Source organism: Salvelinus namaycush, chromosome 26 (assembly GCF_016432855.1).
Source record: "Salvelinus namaycush isolate Seneca chromosome 26, SaNama_1.0, whole genome shotgun sequence".
In the NCBI taxonomy this organism is placed as follows: domain Eukaryota; kingdom Metazoa; phylum Chordata; class Actinopteri; order Salmoniformes; family Salmonidae; genus Salvelinus; species Salvelinus namaycush.
In genome coordinates this window covers 20,939,976-20,952,216 of record NC_052332.1, presented here as the reverse complement: position 1 = coordinate 20,952,216, position 12,241 = coordinate 20,939,976, and the positions used below count along the sequence as shown (strand labels likewise).

The 12,241-nt window shown below is 41.1% G+C and overlaps 1 protein-coding gene across 1 annotated transcript in view; it reads left to right on the top strand.

The window, feature by feature from the left end:
- The window catches only part of LOC120020998 (astrotactin-2-like), a 521,153-nt gene that overhangs the window by 277,668 nt on the left and 231,244 nt on the right, over positions 1 to 12,241 (top strand). Inside the window, exon 13 of the mRNA XM_038964662.1 lies at positions 449 to 599. Coding sequence (XP_038820590.1) covers positions 449 to 599 — 151 coding nt within the window. The remainder of the gene's footprint in view (positions 1 to 448; positions 600 to 12,241) is intronic.

Below are 12,241 nucleotides of genomic sequence, written 5' to 3'. Positions count from 1 at the left end.
CATGTGACTGCACACCAAGGACAGAATGGACAATATGGCTCCTTTTCAAACTCTCTCTTATTCAAATGAATGATTCTAGTATTAGTTGTCTTGCAACAATATGATAGTGCTAATATAACCTTTGCAGAATTACAAGGGTCACCACAATAGGACATTCAGCTAATACAGATTTGGTTAGGAGGGAAAAAATGGGGTATGTGATAATAACATTACACAGAGCAGACCTTTGCTTTATGCTAGATATGTGGACCTTGAAGCTAACTTCAACACACCTGTATTTGATCTCCTTTTCTTTATGTACAACTAACCAAACCTCATATACATCAGAAGTACCGCCAGTGTGTTGTCCATATTAGGACATCCTCAGACACATGTTCAGCTGAGTGCTCAGGCTTTATTCTGATCAGTCTATTGATGACATTGTCTTCATCTTCTCTGTCCATCATAGGGAGGAGGCCATCATGTCCACTTACTTTGAGGCAGTAGATGATCTCCTGGCGTCTTTCGGCCCGGTCCGAGACTGCTCAAAGGACAACGGGGGCTGCAGGAAGAACTTCAAGTGTGTGTCGGACCGCAGAGTCGATTCAACAGGCTGTATGGTGAGTTACTGTCACCTCTTTAAAACTTCTAGAAAGAAATGTAGTAAGACATAAACTCAGCAAAAAATGAAATGTCCCTTTTTCAGGACCCTGTCTTTCAATGATAATTCGTAAAAACCGGTCGTTAAGACACTAACAGCTTACAGACGGTAGGCAATTAAGGTCACAGTTATGAAAACTTAGGACACTAAAGAGGCCTACTTACTCTGGGGGAAAAAACAAAAGAAAGATGCCCAGGGTCCCTGCTTATCTGCGTGAACGTGCTTTAGGCATGCTGCAAGGAGGCATGAGGACTGCAGATGTGGCCAGGGCAATAAATTGCAATGTCTGTACTGTGAGACGCCTAAGACAGCGCTACAGGGAGACAGGACGGACAGCTGATCGTCCTCGCAGTGACAAACCACGTGTAACAACACCTGCACAGGATCGGTACATCCAAACATCACACCTGCGGGACAGGTACAGGATGGCAACAACAACTGCCCGAGTTACACCATGAATGCACAATCCCTCCATCATTGCTCAGACCGTCTGCAATAGGCTGAGAGAGGCTGGACTGAGGGTTTGTAAGCCTGTTGTAAGGTAGGTCCTCACCAGACATCACCGGCAACAACGTCGCCTATGGGCACAAACCCACCGTTGCTAGACCAGACAGGACTGGCGAAAAGTGCTCTTCACTGATGACTTGCGGTTTTGTCTCAACAGGGGTGATGGTCGGATTTGCGTTTATCGTCGAAGGAATGAGCGTTACACTGAAGCCTGTACTCTGGAACAGGATCGATTTGGAGGTGGAGGGTCCGTCATGATCTGGGGCAGTGTGTCACAGCATCATCTTACTGAGTGTGTTGTCATTGCATTGCATTGTGTTAAAGGGAAGACATCCTCCTCCCTCATGTGGTACCCCTCCTGCAGGCTCATCCTGTCATGACCCTCCAGCATGACAATGCCACCAGCCATACTGCTCGTTCTGTGGGTGATTTCCTGCAAGACAGGAATGTCAGTGTTCTGCCATGGCCATTGAAGAGCCCTGATCTCAATCCCATTGAGCACGTCTGGGACCTGTTGGATCGGAGGGTGAGGGCTAGGGCCATTCTCCCCAGAAATGTCTGGGAACTTGCAGGTGCCTTGGTGGAAGAGTCGGGTAACATCTCACAGCAAGAACTGGCAAATCTGGTGCGGTCCATGAGGAGGAGATGCACTGCAGTACTTGGCCACACCAGATACTGACTGTTACTTTTGATTTTGACCCCCCCCTTTGTTCAGAGACACATTTACATTTACATTTTAGTCATTTAGCAGACGCTCTTATCCAGAGCGACTTACATTAGAGTGCATACATTTTATTACATTTTACATACTGAGACAAGGATATCCCTACCGGCCAAACCCTCCCTAACCCGGACGACGCTATGCCAATTGTGCGTCGCCCCACGGACCTCCCGGTTGCGGCCTGGCTGCGACAGAGCCTGGTCGCGAACCCAGCCCAGCCTGGGCGCGAACCCAGAGACTCTGGTGGCGCAGCTAGCACTGCGATGCAGTGCCCTAGACCACTGCACCACCCGGGAGGTAGACTCTGACACATTATTCCATTTCTGTTATTCACATGTCTGTGGAACTTGTTCAGTTTATGTCTCAGTTATTGAATCTTGTTATGTTCATACAAATATTTACACATGTTAAGTTTTCTAAAAATAACAGTTGACAGTGAGAGGACGTTTCTTTTTTTGCTGAGTTTATAATAATAATTTTTGCATAACAAAGTGCTATTTTTAAATGTAATTTCTCACCTTGAGGATTCCAGATTCATAAGCTCCCTTAACTTTGAATATTAATGTGATTCAGTTTGATTTTATAGTGAACATGCTTTTAGCAATTGAATATCTGCTAATTAGCACGTATACATTGATACAGAGCAAAGGTGATAGATGCCAGTTGTTTACCACTACATTCTCAATGTTGTTATTTTCTCCATGATGATGATTATTTTGATCTTGGGATATTTTTTTACATTTGTGATTGGCAAAAGTGTGGATGTTCACAGCACCTGCTTGCTTATGGAAAGGAAGTCAAACACGTGTAAAAACCACTTCATCGTGATTCTTGAAACATAGCCTCAAATAAAGTGTTTCCCAAAAAGGGAAATAAAATGAATGCTCAGTAGTAGATTAATTACCACACCTATTAAAGTAACATGCTGACATACTGTAGCCGACTGTAGGAAACGTATTGGATATGCAGTACAGTACGTCTCTGTGTAGGAGGTTGGTTGTTTGCGTATTTACAATGGGAGGAGAGATGGAGAGACAGGAAAGGTCCAATGCCAGAGGTTTGATGGGAGTTTGGGAAGGCTCAAGTTTGTATCCAATTAAATTAATGAGCCAGTTGGGTAGCTATGTGATGTATGGCTTGATCATTAGGGGGTAGGGTTGTAATTTGACTGGCCTGTGGCCTATTTGTCACAAAAAATGAGAGCCAAACACTGATACTGCAATTTCCCCATGCATTTTGACTGGGTCTGTTAAAATAATTGCTGAATCGAGGGAGATTTTCCCAATAGCCCAACTGTTGCTGTGGTACTCTGAGAGACAGCCTAAAAGGAATTGTGCCTGTGATGGATACAGTCCTGAATGAAGAACTCACACAACTATCAGAGATAAATGGTTTTACCCACATTTCATTTATTGTTTAATATTGCCTTATACCACTTGGAGTTCTTTCACATGGTGATTCACCAACAACGTGGGCAATTGTGTCCTTATAGTGCAGGTTTGTGTTAACCCGTTTCAGCTTACATCACTTTACATGCCTCTGATTAGTAAAGAGATGGAAAATGACATATTTCATTTACACCCATATACAATGGGGGCAGCAGGGGGTCAGCGGTAGCCCCAGAGGGTTGCTGGCATCAATATCTCAGGTGCCACCTACTGCCGATGTTCCCTTGAGCAACGAACTTAACCCACTAAATTGCTCATTGAGCGCTCTACTACAGCTGCCCTCTGCTCCAGTCTCTCCAACCTAATGTGTGTTTGTGTGTATGTGTTAGTGCTGAGCATTTCATATTTTTTATTTTTTCATTAAACAACTAATTGACTGACGTCGGTTCAATAACATTAATTCCATTTACTTTTAGGTTTTTTTGTGAGCTCAACGCGCCGTTTCTCTAGAGAGAAATCAAATCATTCACAAGAGAAATTGGCCATGTTCGAGAGCACCAAATACATGATGCATTGTGGGTGAATGGTGATTGACTGACTGATCTACAAATAATAATGAGTAGTTATTTATGATGCAAAGTGATTTGTAGATCAGTCAGTTGTTAGTCATCTGCAATGTCAAATAAGCTCATTAAGTCAAGAACTATGTGAGAAGCTGGGCTGATTGTAAGTTGTAGTTTTCATTAGGTAAATATTCATCCAAGTTCAGAACAGAAACGTGGTAATTAAAAGTAACATGCTGACATACTGTAGCCAACTGTAGGAAATGTATTTGATATGCAATACAGTACGTCTTTGTGTGAAGGAGGTTGGTTGTTGGCATATTTACAATGGGAGGAGAGATGGCGAGATGGGAAAGGTCCAATGCCAGAGGTTTGATGGGAGTTTGGGCGGGCTCGAGTTGTCAACCAATTAAATTAATGAGCCAGTTGGGTAGCTATGTGATGTATGGCTTGATCATTAGGGGGTAGGGTTGTAATTTGACTGGCCTGTGGGCTGTTTGTCACAAAGAATGAGAGCCAAACACTGATACTGCAATTTCCCCATGCATTTTGACTGGGTCTGTTAAAATAATTGCTGAATCGAGGGAGATTTTCCCAATAGCCCAACTGTTGCTGTGGTACTCTGAGAGACAGCCTAAAAGGAATTGTGCCTGTGATGGATACAGTCCTGAATGAAGAACTCACACAACTATCAGAGATAAATGGTTTTACCCACATTTCATTTATTGTTTAATATTGCCTTATACCACTCGGAGTTCTTTCACATGGTGATTCACCAACAACGTGGGCAATTGTGTCCTTATAGTGCAGCTTTGTGTTAACCCGTTTTAGCTTACATCACTTTACATGCCTCTGATTAGTAAAGAGATGGAAAATGACATATTTCATTTACACCCATATACAATGGGGGCAGCAGGGGGTCAGCGGTAGCCCCAGAGGGTTGCTGGCATCAATATCTCAGGTGCCACCTACTGCCGATGTTCCCTTGAGCAACGAACTTAACCCACTAAATTGCTCATTGAGCGCTCTACTACAGCTGCCCTCTGCTCCAGTCTCTCCAACCTAATGTGTGTTTGTGTGTATGTGTTAGTGCTGAGCAATTCATTTATATATTTTTTTATTAAACAACTAATTGACCGACGTCGGTTCAATAACATTAATTCCATTTACTTTTTGTTTTTTTTGTGAGCTCAACGCGCCGTTTCTCTAGAGAGAAATCAAATCATTCACAAGAGAAACTGGCCATGTTCGAGAGCACCAAATCCATGATGCATTGTGGGTGAATGGTGATTGACTGACTGATCTACAAATAATAATGAGTAGTTATTTATGATGCAAAGTGATTTGTAGATCAATCAGTTGTTAGTCGTCTGCAATGTCAAATAAGCCCATTAAGTCAAGAACTATGTGAGAAGCTGGGCTGATTGTAAGTTGTAGTTTTCATTAGGCAAATATTCAACCAAGTTCAGCACAGAAACGTGGTAATTAATTACAATGACCATAATCAATTGTGGCGCATACGCACAGACCATATGAGAGGAATGACATAACAAAACACAACGGCTATAGGAATTGAGACATTTTGTGAGGTAGCTTTACCCGAATGATTGTTGTGTTATTGGTAATAAGCAGTCGTGAAAGTATGCCTTATCTACTTCGAAGAACCAAATTGAAAAATGATTCAGTCAGCCAGCTAGCTACTACAGTACTAGCCTAGCTAAAGTCATCAAATAAAAACGAAGTAATATACACAACTGAAATATTGTACAGTATTAAAGTAAAGTAAGTCATCTGAAAAAATGATGGTTAATAAGTGATAAGCAGTAATGGGCATTCACTACCATCATGGGGCTTTTATTAATTGTTTTATTCTGTGTTACAACATTCAACCCACTGTCAGTGTCAGCAAAAAGGCAGGTGATGGCTGAGGGAAACTCACAAATCATTTTAATGTCATGATTCCATAACATATTTAATGTTTTTTAAATTATTTCAAGAAAAAAATAATCTGAATTTCTTTCACCAGTGTAAACTTACCAACCTCAAAAAGCACTAATCGCTCAGCATTAGTATGTGTGTGTGTATCGGAGGGGTTAGGCAAAACACAGAAGGCACATTTCCATCTCTTATGGATTAATACAAGTATATATTATCTTACATCATCTAAATCATTGAGCACAGCTGCATTTCAGGTAATAGATAGGTTGGGGTTGTACCCATATGTTTGTATTTCCATCATGTTTTAAATGTTTATCTCTTTGGAGGGCTAGGTAGTGTCTCTTCATTCGGGAGTTGCAGCAATGGGACAAGACTTTAACTACCAATTGGATATCACAAAATGTAGGAGAAAATGTTAAAGTACAAAAAAATATAAATAAAAGAGTCACTGCATACAGCTCAGGGCTAATCCCCAGGCCTTACTCCATACATGGTTACCATAACAACCTTCCATGATTAATAATCTGAGTTGCTCTCTGAACCAGTACATTCGGAAAGTATTCAGACCCCTTATCCCACACAGTACAGCCTTGTTCTAAAATTTATTAAATTGTATTTTGTACTCATCAATCTACACACAATAACCCATAATGACAAAGTGAAAAAAAAGTTTTGAGAAATCTTAGCAAATGTATTAAAAATAAAAAACAGAAATACCTTATTTACATAAATATTCAGACCCTTTGCTATGAGACTCGAAATTGAGCTCAAGTGCATCTTGTTTCTATTGATCATCCTTGAGATGTTTCTACAACTTGATTGGAGTCCACCTGTGTCGAGGCACAGATCTGAGGAAGGGTACCAAAACATTTTCGCAGTGTTGAAGGTCCCCAAGAACACAGTGGCCTCCATCATTCTTAAATGGAAGAAGTTTGGAACCACCAAAACTCTTCCTAGAGCAGGCCACCCGGCCAAACTGAGCAATCGTCGGAGAAGGGCCTTGTTCAGGGGGTGACCAAGAAACCGATGGTCACTCTGACAGACCTTTAGAGTTTCTCTGTGGAGATGGGAAAACCTTCCAGAAGGACAACCATATCTGCAGCACTCCACCAATCAGGCCTTTATGGTAGAGTGGCCAGATGGAAGCATCTCTTCAGCAAAAGGCACGAAAACCCGCTTGGAGTTTGCCAGAAGTCACCTAAAGGACTCTCAGACCCTGAGAAACACGATTCTCTGGTCTGATGAAACCAAGATAGACCTTTTTGTCCTGAATGTCAAGCATCACATCTGGATGAAACCTTGCACCATCCTTACGGTGAAACAAGGTGGTGGCAGCATCATGCTGTGGGGATGTTTTTCAGTGGCAGGGACTGGGAGACTAGTCAGGATCGAGGAAAAGATGAACGGCTCAAAGTACAGATAGATCCTTGATAAATACATGCACCAGAGCGCTCAGGACCTCAGACTGGGGCGAAGGTTCACCTTCCAACAGGACAACGACCCTAAGCACACAGCCAAGACAACTCAGGAGTGTCTTCGGGACAAGTCTCTGAATGTCCTTGAGTGACCAAGCACGAGCCCGGACTTGAACCCAATGTAACATATCTGGAGAGACCTGAAAACAGAGCTTGAGAGGATCTGCAGAGAATAATCTGTGCCTCGACACAATCCTGTCTCGGAGCTCTACAGACAATACAGGTGTCCCAAGCTTGTAACGTCATACCCAAGAAGACTCAAGGCTGTAATCGCTGCCAAAGGTGCTTCAACAAAGTACTGAGAAAAGGGTCTGAATAATTATGTAAATTTGTTTTTTCAGTTCATTATTTTTTATATTTTTGCAAAAAATTCTCAAACCTGTTTTTGCTTTGTCAGTATGGGGTATTTTGTGTAGATTGATGAGGGAAACAATTACTCTAATAATTTTAGAATAAGGCTGGAATGTAACAAAATGTGGAAAAAGTCAAGGGGTCTGAATACTTTACGAATGCACTGTATCATAAAAATTATGCCATGCTGGAGAAAAAGGCATCTTTAGTGGCTCAGGAACTTTAGATGTATAGATAGATGGTGATATCGTGCTTGCTCTTTGCTTTTTTAATCATGGAAGGTGAGATTTTTCATGAGTGCATTAGATAAAACCACTTGAATTAAGCTCCTGTGGTTGAAACCTCAAGTTAATAGATATAGCATAACACATCATTGCACGTGCGATAAAACAGCAGAGTATGTACTACGATTATTTTTTACCACGATGTTGGATGGTAATTTCCTCTAAACAAAACCAAAAACAATAGAAAATGCGTCTGGGGCGGCCAGTAGTGCTGTTTCACCTATCGCAGATCCCAGCTTTAACATCAATCTTTAGATAACCATATCGCTCAAATACTTAACGTTGATTATTATGGAACAGATCATGAATCTCATACAGATACATCAATTGAGTTATGATAGTACAGTAAATTATTCTCATGAAGACAACATTTGTATCGTGATACTGCTATGGTATTTCATTTATACCATGGTACTACTATGATACCTAAATGTATACCATGGTACTACTATGTTACTTTCATTTATACCATGGTACTACTATGATACTTTCATTTAAACCATGTTGCTACGATGGTACTTCATTTGATTTATTTATACCATGGTACTACTTTGATGCTTTCATTTATACCATGTTACTACGATGGTACTTTCACTTATACCATGGTGTAGTCTAAATCATGGTAATGTACCATGGTTTTAGCCTTGAAGTATGATGGTACTACCATGGCACTGCCATTGTATCTAAATAATACAATGGTATTGCATCATTTATACCGTGGTATAGATGTGGATCATGGAAATACCATTGTTTTAACCTGCATTATACATTCTACCATGGTAATGCACAATTATGATAAACGGTATCCAAATGTATCATATGGTACCATCTCAATTAATTGTACATTACCGTGGTGCAATGGCGGTATAATGCCTTAAATAAATACCTTAGCTTCACAGTGAGCGAGTTAAAAAGCATAGGATATGGAACACAAAGTTTAGCAGAGTGTAATGATATTGTTGTTATTTTTTGTTGACGTTTTGATAGTTTAAATAATTAATAAAAGTATGTTAGCATAGAAGCTAGCATTAGCTCCAGTCAAGCTAGACTGTTGTAGTCATAGAGACAGAGGCCTCCAACGAATGTTCAGACAGAGTGTAAACAAAGGGAAACATTGTAACTTACTTGCTGTTGTTAGGGATATGTTGAGAATGACATGATTACATTTACATTTACATTTAAGTCATTTAGCAGACGCTCTTATCCAGAGCGACTTACAACATGATGAAAATGTATTTATGAGATAAGATGATTATTAATACCTTTTCACAAATAGTTTTTTTAGTATGTTGGCTATTTAGAAATGTATAAGAGTAGCCTACTCAGTTGAATGAGAGAGACAACTGAAAAACGTATTGAAGGGAGAAGCACCAGATAAACAAATTATTTTAAATCTTATCAAGGTGTTCGACTCCCTTCATTCTTCTCACCATACCCTATCCAGGTCCCAAGGTTTAAGAGGGTTCACTATTTTTACGAAAAGAGGACAGGAAGGCGACTCTGGCAGCTCCGGACAGGAGGGCAACCCTGGCAGCTCCGGACAGGGCGCAGGCACAGGACTCACCAGGCTGGGGAGACACACAGGAGACCTGGCTCTGGGAGCAGGCACATGACTCACCAGGCTGGGGAGACCTACTGGAGGCCTGGTCATTGGAGGCACAGGATAGACCGGGCTGTGGGGGAGCACTGGAGATCTGGTGCGTAGCCTTGGCACCACTCTTCCAGGCTGAATGCCCAGTCTAGCCCGACACGTGTGGGGAGCTGGAACAGGCCGCACTGGGTTCTCCTGGCGAACTGGGGAAACCGCGCTTAGAGCCGGCGCAGGATATCCTGGCCCGAGGAGACGCACTGGAGGTCTGTAGAGCAGGGCTGGCACAATCCATCCTGGCTGGATCCTCACCCTAGCCCGGCAGATGCGGGGAGCTGGGATGTAGCGCACAGGGCTAAGCACGCGTACTGGAGACACTGTGCGCTCCACCACATAACACGGTGCCTGACCAGTACGACGCCTGCCACGGTAAGCACGGGGAGTTGGCTCAGGTCTCCAACCTGACTCTGCCACACCCCCCGTGTGGCCCCCCCCCCCCCAAAAAAAAAGTTTGAGGCTGCCTCTCGGGCTTCCTTGCCAGCCGTGTTCCCTCGTAATGTTGCCGCTCAGCCTTAGCTGCCTCCAGTTCCTCCTGTGGACTGCGATACTCCCCAGCCTGCCTCCAGGGTCCCTTCCCGTCCAGGATCTCTTCCCATGTCCAAGAGTCCATTACACCACGCTGCTTGGTTCTTTGGTGGTGGGTAGTTCTGTAACGGCTGTTTGAAGAAGAGGACCAAGGTGCAGCGTAGTACGTGTTCATGATTTTTAATACAGCTGAACACTAGAACAAAAAATAACAAAACGGAACAAACGATACAAAACAGTCCTGTCTGGTACAGACACAAAGACAGAAAACAACTACCCACAAAACCCATGTGGGCAAGAGATACCTAAGTATGGTTCTCAATCAGAAACAACGATAGACAGCTGCCTCTGATTGGGAACCATACTAGGCCAAACACAGAAATACAAAACATAGAATGCCCACACCAACTCACGCCCTGACCAAACCAAAATAGAGACATAAAAATGATCTCTAAGGTCATGGCGTGACAATATCGAGATACATTTTCAAGTTGTCAAAAAGTTGTATGGTACGTAGTGATTTTTTGTTTTTACAATTACTGATAATTTCAAAATAATATTTCTGTCACGTTCCTGACCTGTTTTCTGTTGTTTTGTATGTGTTTAGTTGGTCAGGACGTGAGCTGGGTGGGAATTCTATGTTGTGTGTCTAGTTTGTCTGTTTCTATGTCCAGCCTAATATGGTTCTCAATCAGAGGCAGATGGTAATCGTTGTCCCTGATTGAGAATCATATATAGGAGGCTTGTTTTGTGTTGGGATTTTGTGGGAATAGTAACATCTTGACATAGTTTTATTATATACATGTTATTACATTTATTGTTTAGAATGTCAATTCCTTCTAGCTGTGTTGAGGCTACAAAATCCTCAACAGTTGCACTTGGAGTATTGTTATATTCTCCTAAAAGAAGAATAGCACCTTTAGGGACAGCTCTAACAACTATTGAAACTCCTCAGGAGTGAATGTAACATTGTGTGTTCTCATGAATTCTGGATAATCATATCGCTGTCCATCATTACTCAATAATTGTTTAACCCATATAATGCTGTTGTCAAACCAGTTCTGGAAAAACAAAGCCTTGTTTTTGTATTTTATGTCTTTATTATTCCAGATTGTATATCTAGGTGTGTAAAAGTATGTTTGTACATGAGGTTCCATGTTAGAAGTACCTGTTTATGAAAGAAAGTAAGCTTAATAGGAATCTTACCCACTTCAAAGTTGCATTTGAGTGAGAATTCTAGACCACCAATCTGTTGGAATATTAAATTAGGGATTATATTCCAAATGCAATCCTTATTTCTTAAGTAGTTTTGTATCCATTTGATCTTAAATGTTTTAAAATACAGAGCATTCAACACTCCCTCACTTTGGGTGCTACATATTACCACTTTTCTTAAATAATGAGGTTTATTCCTCTATTGGAAGTTAAATCATTTAGTATCAACCATTTTAATTACTGACAGAGGAACATCCAAGGCAAGGGAGGTATAAACTAATCTGGACAGACCTTCAGATTTTGACAAAGTACACGTCCAGAAAGATCTCTTAATAACCAGAAGTTAAATCTCTTTCCAATTTTCTCTACAATGGGAGATACATTTAAGTTGGCCCTTTCTTTCTGATCTTTGCTAACTTTAATACCAAGATATGTGATCACATCATTTACAGGGGTATTACATACGGAGTTTACATCACATCTTTTCAACCAGAATAATTCAAGTTTCCTAATATTCAGAGATAAACCAGATACATGTGAGAAGGCATTAATACACTCAACAGCTTTCCTGACTTCATTATGATCTTTAAAAAAAATGGTGGTGTCGTCAGCCAATTGTGAACATTTTACCTCTTTATCTTCTGAATACCCCTTAAGCTATCCTTATTGATATGAAGTGCCATAACTTGTGTGACCAATAAAAATAAGAAAGGAGAAATTGGGCATCCTTGTTTCATTTGGCATCAAATGTAGAATCTCTGTGAAGTTCCATGGGATAATTGAACAGAGCTGTTATTATTATTGAAAGTGTCTTAATTACACTTTGAAAATATTGACCAAAACCCAAAAAATTAAAGTCTCAAAAATTAAATAAAGTTCAGCTGAATCAAAAGCCTTGTAAAAGACTACAAATAAAATTAAGCTATCTTCCATAATGTGCTCATTGTAGTCTATCAAGTCCAATACTAGTCGAATATTATTACACA